Source organism: Eschrichtius robustus, chromosome 6 (assembly GCF_028021215.1).
Source record: "Eschrichtius robustus isolate mEscRob2 chromosome 6, mEscRob2.pri, whole genome shotgun sequence".
NCBI classification, from domain to species: domain Eukaryota; kingdom Metazoa; phylum Chordata; class Mammalia; order Artiodactyla; family Eschrichtiidae; genus Eschrichtius; species Eschrichtius robustus.
In genome coordinates this window covers 78,494,207-78,514,470 of record NC_090829.1, presented here as the reverse complement: position 1 = coordinate 78,514,470, position 20,264 = coordinate 78,494,207, and the positions used below count along the sequence as shown (strand labels likewise).

Below are 20,264 nucleotides of genomic sequence, written 5' to 3'. Positions count from 1 at the left end.
ATGTGGGATCTTCCCGGACCAGGGCTCGAACCCATGTCCCGTGCATTGGCAGGCAGACTCTTAACCACTGCACCACCAGGGAAGTCCCTCTGATATGTTTAATAAATCAAACTTTATTGTATGAGTTTGTGTGTGTGTGAGAGAGAGAGACAGACAGACAGAGAGACAGAAATAACACACCGAAACAGAAATCTAAAGTCAGGTTATTAAAGAGATTCCAAGCAAAGGACTCAATGTTTTCCCATGTGTTATCTCATTGGGAGGAGTAAATATTGATCTGTGTTACTAAACTGGACTTGTTGGGCAGTAATAATAACAGCAAATACTCATATGGTGTTACTATAAGTCAGGTACTATGCTAAGTTTGTTCCACGTATTAATTTATTTGTTCCTTCCAACAACCTTTTGAGATTATTATTATTCCTCATCTTACAGTTGAGGAGACAGAGACACAGAGATGCTAATCAGAGACACAGAGATGCTAATAACTGGAAGAACTAGATTTGAACTGAAGCAGCCCACCTCTGTAGAGCCTGTTCTCTTACCCCTTTACCATATATTTCCTTAGTGGGGTTGGCCAAAAAGTTCGTTTGGGTTTTTTGTAACATTTTATGGAAATACTTTCATGGTTGTCACATATGCAGGGATGAGTAAGTGCATGTAACGCGGAATATGAGTGCTCTTTAAGGTCTGTGTGAGGAGTCTGTGGACAGTTTCTGAGACTGGAAGAGCCATCTCTGGAAGTCAAGGAAATTTTCCAATTCCAAGCCCTCGCTATTCCATGGCCATGGCAGTGGAATGGTTGATCTTAATCAACCAGCACAGGTCATGAAGTCAAAATTCTAGTTCCACCATTTAACTAATTATCTGAGGTTGACCACGTTACTACCCTCTGTGTGCTTTACTTTCCTCATCTATAAAATGGGGACAATAATACCTAATACAGTTTCTGTGAGGATCAAATGAGATGGTGTTTGCTCTTAACATAGTACCTGAGACATGATAAGGACTCAATAAAGGGAGCTATTCTTACTTCAAATTTATGATTATTTCTTATAAAGGTAAAACTAAGTTGACTTGCTTTTGTTCATTGATCAAAAATCTTGATACCTACTATGTGCCAGGTACTTGTCTCACTGTAGGTACACAGGTGAATAATTCTTGGTTCCTGCTCTTGAGGAACTCGTGTGGAGCAGGGAGGAAATCCATTCATAAGTGAACAATGAAGATGCAAGAGGAGAAGCTGCTTCCCTCAGCTGTGAACAGCAGGCTGTGGGGAATGGGAGGAAAGAGGACACAAGCATGGTGGCTTGGTTATCTTTGAAGTTTATACTCCAGCAGTACCAGGCTATCATCAGGTCTCAGATATGCTATGTTGCTACATGCCCCTGCTGGTCCCTCTGCCTGAAATGTTTCCTCCCCTTAAATACCCGGTAAACTCTTCTTCATCCTTCAAAACTCGGATCAGTGACTACTTACTCTGGGAATCCTTGTCTGATTCCCAGTATTAATCTTCCCACCTCATTTGATCCCCAAATAGGCCATTTGTTTGCTTTCAAGACTTCCTCCCTCCTGGATGGTGAACTTTCAAGGAGCTGTTATAGTCATCCCCTCTATCCCCGGATCCTAGCCCGGAGCCTGTTACGTCATGGGCTCACCGTCAATATTTATTAATTTGAAAGAGATAATGGGGCTGAGTCTGGAAGGAGGAACAGGACCAGGGTAAAAAAATTGGAGAAGGGCACTTTAGACAGAGGAAATTGTATATACGAAGGCAAAAGAGAATGCAGTTTTCAAAATAATCATTGGGTTTTGTGGCAGTGTGGAAAATAAAATGAATGGTCGGTAATAACAAGAGGTGATATTTAGAAATTAGTTTGAAGTCAGATAGCCAAGGGCATTGTAAGCCTAGCCAAGGAGCTTGAACTCATGCCTGCAGGTAATGGGGAGCCGTTGCAGGATTCGAGGAAGGAGTGAAATGAGGAGACTTGTATTGTAGAGAGTGCATTCAGGTGGTGATGTCAAGGAAGGGTGGAAGGGGCTGTGGCTAGAGGCAGGCACACGACTCAGCGTCAGCAATCCAGGTAAGACATTCCTATGTGCATTGCTGTTCAGAGGCTGGAAGCTTTAGGCATGTAGATTCTCATGTGGGAATTAAAATCTTGCATTTAAAAATTGAGTGCTTAACCTCCCTCCTTTATCTCAATTAATATTCAGTTTCTTCTATATAATATAAAGATATAATCATAATTTTTGATTGATTGATTAATTGATTATGGTTTGTAGATGCGCTGAAATTTGTTGATAAATGTGTCAAGCACCATTCAGTGAAAGAACTTCAGCTTTCTGCAAGACTTCTGGAAGTGACAAAAACGGTCCGAGTTGAAAACCTGCCACCTGGTGTTGATGACCATGATTTGAAATGTTTATTTGAAAATCCTCGTAACGGAGGGGGAAGAGTTGCCAGCATTGAATGTTTTCCTGACGAGAGTTCAGCACTGATTGAATTTTTTGACAGAAAAGGTAATACCTATTAGCCTAATTTTGTAAACTTTACCTGGCATAATTAAAACCATTTTAATAGATCTTAACAGTTAACAGTTGAATTCTGATGTATTTTATTTTTATCTGTATATATTTTTGTTTTTTTGGTTTTTAAAATTTATTTATTCATTTGTTTATTTTATTTTTGGCTGCGTCGGGTCTTAGTTGCAGCACGCGGGACCTTTGTTACGGTGCGCTGGCTCAGTAGTTGAGGCGTGTGGGCTTCTCTCTAGTTGTGGCGAGTGGGCTCCAGAGTGTGTGGGCTCTGTAGTTGTGGCACACAGGCTCTCTAGTTGTGGCTCGTGTGCTCAGTAGTTGCAGCGTGTGGGCTTAGTTGCCCTGTGGCATGTGGGATCTTAGTTCCCCGACCAGGGATCGAACCCGTGTCCCCTGCACTGGAAGGCAGATTCTTAACCACTGGACCACCAGGGAAGTCCCTTCATATATATTTTTGGAAATCCAAGTAGCAATCCTGTACATCTGGTATATCATGTTAAGTGAATCCAGTGATTCAAACTTTAGAGAAGCAATGTCAAGTTTTTGAAAGATATGAGGAGATTCTCTCATGGGTCTCTACTTATGACAGACTGAAAAATATATAATTCTTAGAGTCTTCGAGATACCGTATTTAAAGAGGTGATCTGTGTTTTAGCTATACATTTGGTAGAAATTCTCAAGTTAACTTCAACAAGATTAGGTAAAGAAATACTCAGAAACACACAGTTCCTATGAAGTATCTTAACTTCCCGCTTCACTTGTCAGTGTCATCATTCAGAAATTAATAGGGATGGTTTCACATGATCAGTGGATGCCTGCTGGATTGTTCTTTGCAGTGACCCTGTGCAAACCTTGTCCAGCTGAACCTTAGGAAAACGTTTCTGAGGGATTCGTAGACATAGATTGCCCGTTCTCTGAGGCATGTGCAAGGTCAGCTTGGAGATTCCACTGATGTTCAGAGGTCAAGGCTGAGGAGTAGGAATTAGGGAGCCAGACTTCTTAGGGAAAGAAGGAACGTTGTGCTTGGGATCAACTGAGGGAGAATGAGACAGGATCATGTGGAATGCCACTCACTTAAAGTAAACTGTTTCATGGGGGTACTTGGAGGAACCTCCTTTCAGCTGTTATGAGTTGGGGAAATTGTGGTGAAGGTATGGTTTGGATTAAAATGGAATGAAAGACCTAGTGTTCCTTGGGCAAAGGGATGAAAGATGAGCTTCTGTTGCATGTTCTTTAAATCTCTCTCAGCCTGGCCTTGGGCCCAGGGAGAGAGCTACATAGAGCTGTTACTCTAGAAGTTAACCTCTCAGCTTATGGTGGGAGTTGACAACTATGGGGCTTTCGAACATCTTGAGGGCATGGGGCAGTTGGGTGTGTCCTCAGAATGTCTATGTTACATGTGTATGAATAATAATAGGAACTATTTTATTCAGGTTTATTTTATGCTAGAGCCACACTTGTAGGGCACTCTCAAAAGTTGCTCTTTGCCCTGACCTCTTTGCACCATCTGACTATGTTGACCACACCTTCTCCTCAAAACTCACTCATTCCCTGTTCTCTGTGTCTGAGATACACTGATTTTCCCTTTCTCTCTCTGGCTGTGTCTTCTTCTGAATACGACTTACATTTGCACAGCTCTGCAGGGTGCTACCAAGTGCATTCACAGACACTGCTTTATGGGCGTTGCTATTATTGTAATCCCTATTTTACAAATGAAGAAACTGAGGCACAAGAAGGTCAAATAACTTGACCAAGGTTACACAGCTAGTAAGTGACAGAGCCAGGATTTGAAGCTGGGTAGTCTGGCCCCATAATCTGTGCTCTTAACTTCTCCACTTTCCCCCAATCTCCTGTACATCTATGACATTAATTTTTCTTGTAGGATATTTCACCACTTACAATGAGTTAATAATGAGGCAAACTGTAGATAAAGCTGAATTAAAAACAGAATTTATTGAGCAATATTGTATTTTATATAGATCATTTGAGAGGAATAAGTTAGGCACTTTAATCTGAAATTATTTTGTTCAACTTCACAGAATCCAATTCACAAAATCTTAAGGAAGGGAACTCTTATTGAATGCTTGTTGTACATGAGATCTTTTTTTAAAAAAATATTTTATTTATTTATTTATTTGGCTGTGCTGGGTCTTAGTTGCATCATGCGGGATCTTTAGTTGCAGCATGAGAACTCTTAGTTGCGGCACGCATGTGGGATCTAGTTCCCTGACCAGGGAGCATTGGGAGCGCAGTGTCCTGTCCACTAGGCCACCAGGGAAGTCCCTACATGAGATCTTTTGCTGTGTTTTCTGCCACAGTATCTCATCACTGAATCCTCATAAGAACCTGCACAGTTATATAGTTTTTTGTTTTTTGTTTTTTTTTTTTTACAGAGGAGGAAAACAGGATGGAGAGCTTAAGCCACTTTAAGGTGATATCTGTGATGGTTCTTGGGTCAGACAGACCTGAGTTCAAATGCCTGGCTTTGGTGCTTACTAGCTTTGTGATCTTGGGGAAGTTACTTTAACCCACCAAAGCCTCTGTTTTCCATCTGTAATAGAGGGCTCACATTACTACTTAGCTCAGAGGAATGTTGTGAGGATCAAATTCAATTGTACCTGCAGAGTGCTTGGCACATGGTGGTACTCACTGGTACTCAGAGTCTGTTCCAGGCCATGGTGGGAAGTTGAAGCCATGAGTCTGGGCCTCTGAAGGCCACGTTTTTTTCATTAGGTCTGGCTCCAGGCCTAGGAGCCAATGGTGCACAAGGTGAAGTTATTTTTAACATCTTTTCACAAGGTGCTATTTTAATCCAAGTTGTTCCTGGAGTTCATTCTAATTCCCTTCCTGCTTAGACCCCTTGTACCTGTCTAATAACTAACACAAAGTGAGGAGGGGTTTGGGGGAGAAGAGTACCCCTACACACACACATACACACAGGGACTGTCCCAGTAAAAGTGGCAGGAAGGGGATTAGAGCAGGGACAAGGGATGTGCAGGACTTACTGAATCAGAGTCTCTGGGGCTGGGCTCTCTGATGACTGTGAGGATTGTCTTGGTTTGGAACCCTTGGAAGAGCGGCAAGAGCACGGGCTTTGGCGTTAGACAGACACGGGCTTGAACCTTAGCTCAAATCTGTACAGTCTGTGTGACCCTATTTGAGTTACCTAACATTTCCTAGCTTCAGTTTTATCAGTTGTAAATAGGGATGATAATAATAGTGTCTCTACCTCAAAGATTTGTTGTGAGCATTAAATATATGTAAACCACTTAGAATATTGTCTGACACATAGTAAAAGCTATTATAATTATTATTATGCTGCTCCTCTTAGAAGTATTAACGGAATCTAAGTCATCTGTGAAATCTAAAATTGTGCGACCGTACAAGAAGAAATAAATAACATGATTCTTAGATTAGCTTTGCTTTGAGCGGGAAAATATTCTTCACAGTGGAGCAAACATTATCCCCTTGCTGGTGACCAAACTCTTCTCTCTCTTTTTGTGTTTAAATACATTTATTTATTTATTTATTTATTTTTGGCTGCATTGGGTCTTTGTTGCTGCGCGCGGGCTTTCTCTAGTTGCGGCAAGTAGGGGCTACTCTTCGTTGCCGTGCGTGGTCTTCTCATTGAGGTGGCTTCTCTTGTCGCGGAGCATGGGCTCTAGGCGCATGGGCTTCAGCAGTTGTGGCACAAGGGCTCAGTAGTTGTGGCTCACGGGCTCTAGAGCGCAGGCTCAGTAGTTGTGGTGCACGGGCTTAGTTGCTCCGCCGCATGCGGGATCTTCCTGGACCAGGGCTCGAACCCGTGTCCCCTGCATTGGCAGGCGGATTCTTAACCACTGCGCCACCAGAGAAGTCCCTCTTCTCTCTTTCTTAACCTGGTGGTGATATATCAGTGTTATCAGAAAAACAGAAAAATAGAATTTACTTAACAAAATTTCAACATAGAGTGTTCTTGGCTGGAAAGTAATTATTACATGAAATAAGGAATACCTGTGCAGTGTTAATACATATCAATTTATATTTGAGCACTCTGGGAGTAGTGCCTCTTTTTAATAGCATGTTGTAACATCAAAGTTCTACAAATATTAGGATTTTCTTTTCTCTAGAATAGGAAAGCTTGTTTGCTTGTTTTTTCATCTGAAACATATTACACTGAGATTACTTTCTTTCTTTCCTTTAAGTGTTAGACACCATCATGACCAAGAAACTTGACCTCAATAATATGCCGCTCTCTGTGTTCCCGTACTATACTTCTTTGGGCACAGCCTTGTATGGACAGGAGAAGCCTCTGATCAAGCTTCCAGCACCATTCAGGGAATCACTGGATCTTTCCTTATGGAAGTTCTTGCAGAAAAAGAATCACCTGATTGACAAGATAAATGATGAAATGAGACATTGTCACTGTGAGCTAACATTGTGCCAACTCGGCAGTGAAGTGATCATCAGACCTGCAGCCACCTTAGTCAGTCAAGGAAGACAAAGAATCAAGACCTGGCAGAAAGATGCTTCTACAGTATTCTCTGGTATCAGGTCTAAGTATACAGTGACCTCATTTAAAGTGGATTCAACAGTATGGGACATCATAAAAGACAATTTAGAAGATGATAGGATTTTGACTGAGTTTGATGCACTAACAGGGATTGCAACCTTAGTGGGGAAATCAGAGGATGTACAAAACATGGAGGCACAGATCAAGGACTTAGAAGGCACCATTCGAGAAATTAGAAGAGAAGAGCAAAGTCTGAAGCAAAAACTGGCCATTTCTCCAGGAAGGTATTCACTTCTGTTGCACAGCGGTATACAGAAGCATCTCCACATGGAGTGCCCAGAGGTGGAGATTTTTTATGATGAAGCCTCTCAACACATGTGCTTCAAAGGACTCCCTGCAGATGTGTATAAAGTGAAGTGTGAAATCCAGGAAAAGGTATACACCATGGCTCAGAGAAACATTCAGGTTCCCCCGGAGGTTTTTCAGTTTCTGCAACAGGTTGACTGCGCAGAATTCTCTAAGTCTCTCTTTATAGCCCAGAACATTCTTGCAGTTTATGAGCTAGAGGGCACAACTGTTCTCTTAACTGGTGCTTTTTCTGAAGTCCTGTTAGAAGCTGAAAAGCAAATGGTCAGTGCCTTAAATTATAAGTGCATTGACATTGAAGACAGGCAAGTTCTTAACAGTAAGAAATGGAAAGAGCTCACTTGCAGTTTGCATAAGAAACACAATTCCTCCTCAAAGACTGTAATAATCCATGAGGTAACTTCAGAAACCACAGCCCAGGTCATCATCACAGGCTGTGTGAGAGAAGTAAATGAAATCTATGACTTGCTTTTTGACTTCATGGAAAAACACACAAAAATAGAGAAACTGATTGAAGTAAAGCCTTCCTTAGTTATTAATTACTTAAGGGCAGAAAAACTATTGTGGCAAAAGATAAAGAAGATGAATGTTCAGGTAATTTTTAATCCTGAGAACAAGCAAAAAGGCATTTTACTAACTGGCCCAAAGACAAAAGTCCTGGAGGGAATGAACATTGTCACGCAAGCCTGGGATTTGATCTGTGTTAAAAGCTTCCATATTGATAAGCCAGGAGCCAGTCAGTTCTTCCAGGATAAAGCACGGTATTATAAAAGTGAGGTCAGAAGGTTATTTGGTTGTTTTATTGAACTACAGAAGGATGAAGAAAAGGAGGGAGGCCGCACTGGTGGGCAGAGGTGCTTGTTTCGGACGGATTTAGCCCCTGGAGTCTCGCTGATTGTGCAGCAAGGAGACTTGACACAGTTTCCCGTCGAGGTGGTGGTGAACGCGGCCAATGAGGAACTCAAGCTCACGGGGGGCTTAGCTGCTGCTCTTTTAAAAGCAGCTGGCCCTGAGCTCCAAGAAGACTGTGACCAGATAATGAAGACAAGAAAGGTCAGGATCTTACCAGCCTGTGCCGTCATCTCGAAAGCAGGAAAGCTCCCGTACCACCATGTGATCCACGCAGTAGGGCCCCAGTGGAGGAGCGATGAGGCCCAGAAATGTGTGTGGCACTTAAAGACTGCTGTGAAAGAAAGTCTCCATTTGGCTGTAAAACACAAGTACCGATCCATAGCCATCCCTGCTATTAGTTCCAGAGCCTTCTTCTTTCCCCTACCCCAGTGTGTGCAGACCATTATTTTGGCCATCAAGGAATGGTTCCAGTGTAAACAGAATGGATGCAGCTTGAAAGAGATCTACCTTGTGGATATAGCTGAGAAGACTGTGGAGGCCTTTGCTGAAAGTGCAAAAATTATATTTAAAGACACCCTGCCTGATGTTGCTTCCCTGCCCAGTTTACCAGCAGCAGTCCAGCCCAACTTGAGAAAAGATCATGGAAAAGGAGCAAGTCTGTTGTCCCCAGAAGGCCTGAGGATCCTGTTGGTGAAAGGAGATGTGCAGAGTGCTACAGTGAGTGCCCCTGTTTTCAGAACACCCACCAGCGTGCTGGGACTCCAGTTAGCCTGTTGCTAAAGGGAGATTAGGATCAAGGGGAGAATCCCATGCCCTCCATCCCTGCCTTGAAACAGGTTTCCTTAGAAAATTGGGCTACTTCACCAAGGCATTCACTGATTGAGATTGGCCAATTACCTGGGGGAGCTGATAGCATATTCAGATCACTAGTTTCCAGTAAATGTGAAAATCCACAATAATACCTAACATTTACGAGGCTCTCTATACTTTTTCAGTGCTCTTACACCTGTCATATTTTGGCAAATCTAAGGTTAATTTCCTGTCAAATTCACTGATAGCAGATACAGAAAAATTAGAGCATAACATGGGGACGGAAGACAGTAATCTTATCAGCGGAACTGAACCAGAGGGTTCTGAGTCTGAGCTCCCAACAGCAGTAAGAAAATGTAGGGAGGAAGGTAGAAAGGGACCTGGGGAAGGTCTGGGTATTATGTGGGGACAATTCTTATAGCTCTGCCACGGGGTGACATGTTTTTTAAAAATGTACTTAGCAACCTTTTCAACACAGGCTCTAACTAATCCAAACAGTCCTGGAAGCCCCCTACTGTGCCAGGTGTTAACTTCCTGAGCTGGGCGAATGTGGGCAGTCCTGGGGCAGGGATGCTTAGGGAAGGCCATTTGCATATCTTATTTGGAGAAAAGTCTATTCACATCCTTTGCTCACTTTTAAATTGAGTTACCTTTTTATTATTGAATTTTAAGAGTTCTTTATATATTCTGGATACAGGTCCTTTAACAGATAAATGATTTGCAAATATTTTCTCCCATCCTGTGGGTCATCCTACTGTTTTGTTCAAGTTGTTACTTGCTTTAAAATATTTTTCGTTTAGTTTAAAATATGGAAAGAGATTGTAAAAAATTAGATTTCTACTTACAGTAAGCTTAAATCATAATTACAAGAATAATAGCTAACACTGACTATTTACTCTGAGCCAGGCACTCTACTAAGTGCTTGACATGCATTTTCTCATTCAGTGCCATGAGGCAGATTCCAGGATTATTATTATTCTCATTTCACAGATGAAGGAATGAGATTTAGAGGGGTTAAATAATTTGCCCAAATCCCACATTTAACAAATGATAGAGCTAGGGTTGGAATGTGCATTGCTCTATTTCAAAATATTAAAAATAATTTTGTTTCTCATTGAAAAAAACAAGCAAATAAACAAAAATCTCTTTTGGCCAAGGGTCAGTAATTGGAGTGAGTTCCAATCCTCATTCACCTTGAACGCTGAGTAGTAAGACATTCCTTCCATGCCTTTCACTCCCATAGGTGTGTGCCCTCTGAAGCCAAGACCTGCTCTGCATTACTCCTCAGTGACCCACATGGGTCAGCTTTGACAATCACTTGGTCACACTCCCTCTCCCGTCTTCTCTTGGTGTCTTAGTCAAGCCTGATTAATCTGCTCACATTAACTGTCCTGCTGAAAAAGCTCCCATGGCTCTTCACTGCTGCTGGGAAGTCCAGCTGGCTTGGCACTTGAGGCCTTCTGTAGTCTGTGCTCAGCGTAACATTTCTAGCCTGGCTGGCACCATTTTGCTGCAGAAGCTATCTATCAGGTCAAACTCACCTACTTGCCGCTCACAACCTACCATGCTTCTGTCCATGCTGTTGCCCCTCCTGAATGACTTCCCCATCTCTCTCTGCCTGCTGCAACTATTCCCATTTCTCAGACACCACATCGCTCACAGTGTCTTTACTAGCCTCTGAAGGCACTTCCTCTGGACTCCTTTGGTGATCCCATACCATTTATGTATTGCTCTTTGATAGCTCTCTTTTGTCCTGGAGTGTTATTTAAATAAGTATCTAATAACACTCTCTTTTGGGGTGGTATTTCAATCTCTGAAAACTTAATCATCTTAGTTGTCCCCCCCTTGTGCCAAGCCCGGTGGCTCAAATACAGTAAACCTTGATGAATGCTTTTTCTTACAATTTGAAACAAATTGTTGGTTTTGTCTTTAAGACCGATGTGGTTGTCAACTCCATTTCGTCGGATCTTGAGCTCGATAGAGGGCCCCTTTCCAAGGCCCTCTTGCAAAAAGCGGGACAGAAGCTCCAGGAGGAGCTGAAGACGGCTGGACAAGGGGTGGCTGTTGAGGTGGGCACAGTTATCCAAACCAGTGGTTGCAATCTGCACTGCCACCGTGTGCTTCACGTGGTGGCTCCGGACTGGACAAATGACAAAACATCACGCAAGGTGGGACCTGGTTTTAAATTCTCCAGGAAATTAAGTAGCCCTTTGGACTCTCCTTTCAGTGGCATGTAGATTGAACCCTGGCTGTGTCTGTTCTGTAATAACAGCACATTCTCATAGCCATTTCTTTCAGCTGTAGCTGACTTCTCCCGAGGACCAGTTAAAAATAGAAATTGATTACAGTTCTCAACCATTGTTGGGACTCAGGGAAGAATTACTGAAGATAGCACTCTTTAGTGAGGAAGGAAAGGTGAGGCCATGAAGAGTGGAAGAGACTGAAGGAACAGAACAGTAGCTGCTTTGCTTCTTTCCTTCATTTCTGAGTGAGTTTGAATCTTTTTGGAGGGTCTCACACATTCTTCTTTCCTTTTCCTTGTTTACTCCTCTGTTTTCCTTTCCCCTTCTGACTGCCCTTAGCCTGCCTTTTGTTGAAAGCAAAAAGGAGTAGACAGAGATCACAGAGTTGCTAAATTCTTGTTCTTTTTGTTCGAACTCCAATTTCCAGGAAAAATGTATAAGAATGTGCTTTGTGCTTTTCAGATCATGGAAAACATAATCAGAGAATGTTTGGAAATCACTGAGAGTTTGTCCTTAAACTCAATTGCATTTCCAGCAATAGGAACAGGAAATCTGGGGTTTCCTAAAAACATTTTTGCTGAATTAATCACCTCAGAAGTGTTCAAATTCAGTAGCAAGAATCAACCCACAACTTTACAAGAGGTTTGCTTTCTGTTGCACCCAAGTGATCATGGAAATATTCAGGTACAGTCTTACTCATTACTCGTTATTTTGGCAACTGAGCCCTAACACGTTCAAGTGTCTTCTTGGTCTGATAGGTTGCTTCTTTCATGTATCTTCATACAGGAAAGTAAAAGAGTAGTGTGGACTAGTTGCAGCATGGCAAATTTCAAGCACATTTATGGATATAGAAAAAAATTTGACTTCTTATTAAGAAAAATTTGAAACGTATGCAAAAGTAAACAAAATAGTATAATGAAATCCCTTGTACCCATCGTTCATCTTCATAGTTATCAACCTATGGCCAGTATGTTTCATCTCTATCTCCATTTATTTCCCTTCCTCCCATATTGTTTTTGAAGCAGATCCCATACCTACCTTTTACCCATAAACAATTCAGTATTTGTTTTAGACATTAGGATTCTTTTTCAAAAGTAATCTAAGTACAATACTATTTCACACCTAAAAGAAATAGGCAAAAATAGGCATTCCTTTATTTCATCAATTATCATGTCAATGTTCACATTTCCAACTGTTTCATAAATATTTTATTTTGTTTTTTATAGCTTATTGGTTTGAATCAGAATCCAAATGAGGCCCAAATATTGCAATGGAGTTGACATATCCCTTACGCCTCTTCTAATCTATAGAATTTCCTTCCATATGAACATAGAAATTTTAATACATAATATAAAAGCACAGTTGTGGTCCTACACATAGGAGAATGTCAGAATAAGATACAACTGAAGGCTCAGCACATCCCCATAGGAGTAAGACGGTTGGGACCAGAAATACCAGAACCATCTTTGGTCATAGAGTCCATCAACCAGTTCACATTTGCTGAACACCAGCTGTGAGTAAGCCTCTGGACTCAGCATTATGGGGGAACAAGAGGCATTTAATAAGAGGCCATTATTCCTGCCCTGCAAGTCCTTAGAGTCCAGGAGAGTAGATGATATTAATTGTTTGAAAAGTTCCATGATAATGCAAGAATTAAACAGATTAAGGCTAGCAACCCAACAGATGTCCATAGATCATTGGACTAACTGAATTTTTAGGTCATACTTAATTTTTTTTCTGGATCTAGACACTACCTTTAAATACTTTGGAAGCAAACAAATCTAAATTCTAATCAGACAGCTAAACCACCTGGGCAAAATATGTGGTCCATTTAGTTGGCCTGCATAACTACAGTCATTTCTAGTCAATAAATGCTTTGTGAACAACCTCCCTATGACTTGCATTGTACAAAGTGATGTGGATTACAGAATGGGTATGTTGCATGTACTCTCCCTCCTATAAATCATAATTACTTTGGGAGCTAAGATTTATACACATAAAATGAACTAGAGACATGAAGTGCTGAGAGTTTTTGAATGAATGGCTGAATTCATTGTAGGGAAGTGAGTCCTGTGACATGGATCTGAACCCTCGAATCTCACTCTTTCTGTGCAACCTCAGCCTTTGTTATCTTTCCTAAAGATTCGAATTCTGCAAGTATTTTGTAAAGGGATTAGTCTATACAGACACCTTTATTGCCATTGGAAATAGTATTGAGTCTCCATACATGGCTGTGACAATTTTTCTCTTAAGACTTTTAAAGACAGTTAAGCTTTGGTCATATTTTCACAAAAATCAGCAAAACTTATTGAAATATTTATAGGTGGAGACTAACAGAGGTTGCACACAGCAGCCTGTGGTCGGAACATAGCCTTTAGATGTGCTTTATTTGGGCTATTTTTAAAAAATTTGAATCAGTTGCTGGCATTTAAGAACCAAACTTGTCACATAAAACTCCAGATGTCCACTGTGACCTAAAAATTCAAAAGTTCTGGCACCTTGGACATGGATTTCTGCCTGAACAGTTCGCTGTGGCCGAATGGCAGCCGCTCTCTAGTTCTCCAGAGTCAAACCAGTCCACCTTTACAACTGTAGCTCACGTGCCTGGTGCCTGGAGAACCCTGGCTCTGTAGTCTCTCCTGGTCCTTCTCCCATTATTGTGTCAGCCTTTTAGCCAAGATGTTACTTGTTTTTTTTCCAACAAAATTTCCTGTTGCTTGTTTACAAGGAGGAAGAAAGTGATGATTTTGGGGTGTCACTAACCAGGCAAAGAAATGGAATTCCAGCCTCTTGCTCCAAAAGCACTACTCCCCTAGCTGTTTCTCTCCTGGTACAAATAAGAAGTTAAAAACTGAAGTGTCTGGGTCCTTGTGATTGTCTTTCTTTTAACACTGTAGTTTTAACAACAACAAAGTATTTGTTTTACTGATTATGAAAGTAATACATGCTCATTGTAGAAACTTTGAACAATAAAAAATGCATAAATTCTTTTAGTTGTATTTCATCTTAGTCTTCTTTTATATATGTGGACTTTTAAATGTGGTGTATTATATAATGTAATTTAGTATCATTCTTTTTTCATTTAATAGTATGAAATAAGGATTTCCCTAGTCCATTAACTATTCTTTGAAAACATAATTTTTAATGGCTGATAAATACTCCAACATATGGACATACTAAAATTTATTTAACCATTTTCCTGTTGGATTTTCAAACTGTTTAATTTTTTCTCAATTACAAATAGCATTGTAGTTATATTTTTGTTCACATCTTTGATAATTTTCATAGTTTGTATTTACAGAAATAGAATTTATGAATTTTTCATAACTTAAAAATCCATAATGAAAATAAATGATACTCTGAGAATTGTTCTCTCCTAAATATTTGTGCATGTAGGATCAAAAGGTCTGATGAATCAAATTCATTCATCTACAGAGAATTGTAGTGATTAAAACTGTCTTTGTATTTCTAGGCATTCTCAGATGAATTTGCCAGAAGGGCTAATGGAAATTTCATCAGTGACAAAATTCCCAAGGCCGAAGATACACAAGGTTCAATAAAGCTTTTAAATAGAGAAATTATTTTTAGTTGCTAAATAAGTATTCAGTGTTAAGTGAAAAATGATAGGATAATTTTTATGAAAAAAACAATTTGTGATAAAGAAGATAATAAATTATACTCTATACACCTGAGCATGCAAGACACTGGCCATGTTTATGTGATCTGGGGTGAAAGAGTAGGCAGGCCAGATTATATAATCTGTACAAGGGGTTTTCAGTGGTGATGAGGCTACTATTTTCTAAGGATGATGTGATTTCTGAAGTGTTTTCAGAAATAGACACATTTAAAGAGATGATACCAACCAAATGCTTCTCCTCTGTCAAAGTTACTGTTATATATTTGAGTTTATCCTGTTTGGAGTTTGCTGAAGCTTCTTAAATCTGAATATGTATGTCTTCCATCAGATCTGGGGATTTTTCAGTCATTTCTTCAGATATATTTTTCTGCACTGATCTCTCTCTCCTCTCCTTCTGGTGCTCCAATAACATGAATGGTAAGCCTTCTGATAATGTCTCTGAGGGTCTGTTCTTTTTTTTTTTTCAGTCTTTTTTCTCTCTGTTCTTCAGATTGGATAATATTTATTAATCTACCTCCAAATTCACTGATTCTTTTCTCTGTACTATACTATTGAGCCTATCCAGTGAATTTTTGATTTCAAATATTGTATTTTTAAGTTCTAAAATGTCCATTTGATTCTTATTTTATAGTTTATATTTCTCTGCAGAGACCCCTGTTTTTCCATTCATTCCAAATCATTTCCATGCATTCAAGTGTGTTTACTTCGACCTTAGGGAGCGTAGTTATAGTAGATGCTTTGAAGTCTTTGTCTGATCATTCCAACATCTGAACCATCTTGGGATTAGCATCTATATTGAGTGTCTTTATCCTTGAGAATTGGTCACATTTTCCTGGTTCTTTGTATGACAAGCAATTTTGGATTATAGAATGGGCATTTTAAACATTGTGTTGTAAGACTTGGGTCCTGTTAAAATCCTCTGGAAAATGGTGATTGTTTTGTTTGTTTGTTTGTTTGAGCAGGTAGCCAATCAGTTAACGTCATTCTACAAGTTCTGCCTCACTTCCTGTGTGGGCAGTGGTTCCAAGGTCAATTCCATTCTCAAGGCCTTTGCTGTGCAGCTTGGGTCTGCCCCACGTACACAGCTCTGGGGTGAGCTCAGGGTTGACTCCAGTCATACACAGAACAGGGGGTCACCACTCCAGTGTTCCCCTTACATTCTCTGACTTGCAGGAGCCCATTTTCCAGGTCTTCTGGCCAGAAGGACAAGGTTCTCTCAGAGGTGAAGCTGCCTGTTCTGTTGCCTCATTATTCTGCGTGATCAGGGGTGCCCTTGGGCAAAGCAGAGGGGGTGGGGGGTGGGGGGAGGGAACCAAGTAAACAAAAACACAGGGATTTCCCATACACCACAGATACACTTTTCAGACCACAAGGCCCTTTTTCCTGATTCTTCTGGACAGAAATACAGAATGTCTCTCAGAGTGTTAGCTCCCTGCAGTGTCGCTGTGGAGTTCTGCAACCGGGCACCTTGGTACAGGGCCTGGATTTAAAAAGGAAAAATATGGAATATTATGAGGCTTCTCTGCCATACTCTTCAGCTCACAGGGACCCATATTCTCAATCCTCTGGCCACAAAGACAGAGATTCTCTGAGAGTTTTGCTGCCTGTTCTCATCGTGTAGTTCTGTAACTAGGGCCATGCTTGGGTCAAAGCTGGGAGAGAAAAGAGGAAAAATTTCAAAACAAAACAAAATGGGAAGCAGCACAGGCTGTCTCTTCAAGTTTTGACTCCCTTCCCCAGTCTGCCTGCTGTTGTGCACGTCTCAGTTCTCAGAGTGGCTTTTTGTATTTGTCCCATGTTGTTACTTGTAGTCAGTGGGAAAGAAAGGCTCAAGTGGGCTAATTCACCTCAGCCAGCAGCAGAAGGACATGTTTGATATGTATTATATTTTATAATCCTTTTCCAGAAACAGACCATCAGGGGCTCAAGGCCAGGGCCAGGTTAAATGCCAGAAATCAGAGAGAGACAGAGAGAGAGAGAGAGAGAGACGGAGAGAGAGAGAGACGGAGAGAGAGAGAGAGAGATGAGAGGGGCACAGGTGAGAACCATGAGACCTAAGTCATTCTTGCTGTTGTCGACTTGTTACTGAGTCTCTTTTTTTTTTTCTTGTCAGGTTTATATGGGACTGTTTCTAACCCTGATTCAGGAGTGCATGAAATGAAGATTGGGCCCATCATTTTCCAGGTAGCCTCTGGAGATATCACCAAAGAAGAGGCAGATGTGATTGTAAATTCAACATCAAAGGCATTTAATCTCAAAGCAGGTACTTGACTTATAGAATTTTGACTAGTGTAATAGTCACAGTAGAGCCTGTGAAGGAGAGTTCCTATAGCCAAACTGGTTTCTACAACTTTGGCTTATTGATATTAATTAGTAATTTAAAAATTATTTTGACATTGTTTCTCATAATTGGGAACAGCTCTTTTATGAGTTTTTCTTCTTTGTTATCAGAAATACCCAAGTTATAGGATTCCTTTGAGGATGGGGAAAGCATTTAGATAATTAGGCAGTCATTCTGATCCAAATGTCCTGTAATTTTTTTTATTCATGTGTGTAAACATCTTGCTTTTCTCATGCAGGGGTCTCCAAAGCAATTTTAGAACATGCTGGGAAAAGTGTGGAAATGGAATGTTCTCGTCAAGGTAAGGCACAATGCTATCTTTTTGGTTCTAAGTTTTAAGTAGAAGACTGAATATGGGAGGCTGTGGAGGATGAGGAAAGTCCTGGGATTGGGGAGACAACATATTGATCTTAAAATCATACCTTTCACTAAAGAATTCCAGTTGTAGAGAATTAGAAGTGAAAAGTAATCTCACAGTTAAAAAGAGAAGCAAGAAAGATTCATCAAAGGTAGTATTTCAGGAGTTTCTTATTCACATAAAATGCTTTATCTGCCAATTCAGACATTTTGTTTTTTAAACAATCAAAGAGTGGGTTCAAAGACTAAATAGACATTTCACCAAAGAAGACATGCAGATGGCCAAGAGGCACATGAAAAGATGCTCAACATCACTAATTATGAGAGAAATGCAAATCAAAACTACAATGAGGTATCACCTCACACCAGTCAGAATGGCCATCATCCCAAAATCTACAAACAATAAATGCTGGAGAGGGTGTGGAGAAAAGGGAACCCTCTTGCACTGTTGGTGGGAATGTAAATTGATACAGCCACTATGGAGAACAGTATGGAGGTTCCTTAAAAAACTAAAAATAGTGGGGCTACCCTGGTGGCGCAGTGGTTAGGAGTCTGCCTGCCAATGCAGGGGACATGGGTTTGAGCCCTGGTCTGGGAAGATCCCACATGCCGTGGAGCAACTAAGCCCGTGAGCCACAGGTACTGAGCCTGCGCGTCTGGAGCCTGTGCTCCGCAACGGGAGAGTCCGCGACAGTGAGAGGCCCGCGCACAGCGATGAAGAGTGGCCCCCGCTCGCCGCAACTGGAGAAAGCCCTCGCACAGAAACGAAGACCCAACACAGCCAAAAGTAGATAAATAAATAAATAAATTTATTAAAAAAAAAAAACTAAAAATAGAACTACATACAACCCAGCAATCCCACTACTGGGCATAGACCCTGAGAAAAACATAATTAAAAAAGAGACATGTAGCACAATGTTCATTGCAGCACTATTTACAATAGCCAGGACGTGGAAGCAACTAAATGTCCATTGATAGATGAATGGATAAAGAAGATGTGGCACATACATACAATGGAATATTACTCAGCCATAAAAAGAAACGTAATTGAGTTATTTGTAGTGAGGTGGATGAACCTAGAGTCTGTCATACAGAGTGAAGTAAGTCAGAAAGAGAAAAACAAATACCATATGCTAATGCATATATATGGAATCTAAAAAAAAAAAAAAGGTACTGATGAACCTAGTGGCAGGGCAGGAATGAAGACGCAGACATAGAGAATGGACTTGAGGACATGGGGAGGGGGAGAGGGAAGCTGGGGTGAAGTAGCATTGACATATACACACTACCAAATGTAAAATAGATAGCTAGTGGGAAGCAGCAGCATAGCACAGGGAGATCAGCTCGGTACTTTGTGACCACCTAGAGGGGTAGGATAGGGAGGGTGGGAGGGAGGCTCAAGAGGGAGGGGATATGGGGATATATGTATGTATATGGCTGATTCACTTTGTTGTACAACAGAAACTAACACAGCATTGTGAAGCAATTATAGTCCAATAAAGATGTATTAAAAAGAGTGGGTTCAGCATCTAATTTTGCATCTTTTTGTCTTGTGTTTCCCAGCTCAAGGGGGCCACAGAGATTATATAATTACCGAAGGTGGATTATTGAAGTGCAAGAATATTATTCACGTCATTGGTGGAAATGATGTCAAGAGATCGGTTTCCTGTGTTTTGCAAGAGTGTGAAAAGCAGAATTACTCGTCCGTTTGCCTCCCAGCCATCGGGACAGGTTTGTAGCCTTTGGCTGTCAAGGCTAAATCCCAAGATGACTAGTTTCCCTTGGATTGGTGCTGATGGCTAATGTACTTACTGCTGAGTCTACATCAGGGCAGCTTCCTCAAGCCAGGGCAGCCCCCGAGGGAAGGAGCAAAGTCTGTGGGTAGTTTAAGTAAAAAAGGGAAAAATGAAGAAAACTGAAGAGAGTATTGGGATAGTAGACATGTGCTTTCTAATGTGGAAGGGAAGGGAGAGGAAGGGAGGGGAAAGGAAAGAAAGTCCATCTCTCATTGCTTTCATCAGCTCCTTTCTCTTTTCCATCCTCTACACATCCCCCATTATTTAGTCTTTGACTTCCCCTCCATCCCCTCTCCATGGAAACATCAGTGCACGGACTTTTGCCTCCCCATGGCCGACTCTCAGACAGCATGGCTGTCCGTCTTCTCTTGCCTCCTCGACAGTGGGCTGGCCATGGGGCATCGTGACCTCTCAGTCGCCAGAATCCAGTGGGTTCTCATGGGTCAGAAACTCTCCACCTTCCTCCTTTCAGCCTGCCTGCCTCTTTGAAGTTTCTTGTTTTCCTTAAACTACATAATGATTGTATGAGTCTTCATTTATAAGGATGGTGCTTTGGGCTTATCATTTGTAAGGTGGTGCTCCTTGAGCTCTTTCCCCAGCAATCTGAGTCATGTGCATTAATCAGGGATTCCTGCTCGGTCTCCTTTAAGAGAGCTGCTCAGGGGAGGCAAATACTCTCAGGCTTGAAGTGGGATGGAGCTGACTGGTCCCAGAAAGAGAAGGCTCAGCACTGGATTAATCCTTCCATTGCTCAGGAATCTAAGTTTGAGTGTCTCACACTGGCATTCTAGGCCCTCCAAAAGTTTAGCCTTAATAAACCTAACCATCC

General features: G+C 41.2%; 1 protein-coding gene across 1 annotated transcript in view; it reads left to right on the top strand.

Moving 5' to 3' along the window:
• PARP14 (poly(ADP-ribose) polymerase family member 14) overlaps nt 1-20,264 on the top strand; it is a 47,187-nt gene that overhangs the window by 9,849 nt on the left and 17,074 nt on the right. The window contains exons 5-12 of the mRNA XM_068546624.1: nt 2,287-2,523; nt 6,726-8,968; nt 10,996-11,229; nt 11,767-11,988; nt 14,777-14,855; nt 17,055-17,204; nt 17,521-17,583; nt 19,203-19,370. Of these exons, the coding sequence (XP_068402725.1) occupies nt 2,287-2,523; nt 6,726-8,968; nt 10,996-11,229; nt 11,767-11,988; nt 14,777-14,855; nt 17,055-17,204; nt 17,521-17,583; nt 19,203-19,370 (3,396 nt within the window). The remainder of the gene's footprint in view (nt 1-2,286; nt 2,524-6,725; nt 8,969-10,995; nt 11,230-11,766; nt 11,989-14,776; nt 14,856-17,054; nt 17,205-17,520; nt 17,584-19,202; nt 19,371-20,264) is intronic.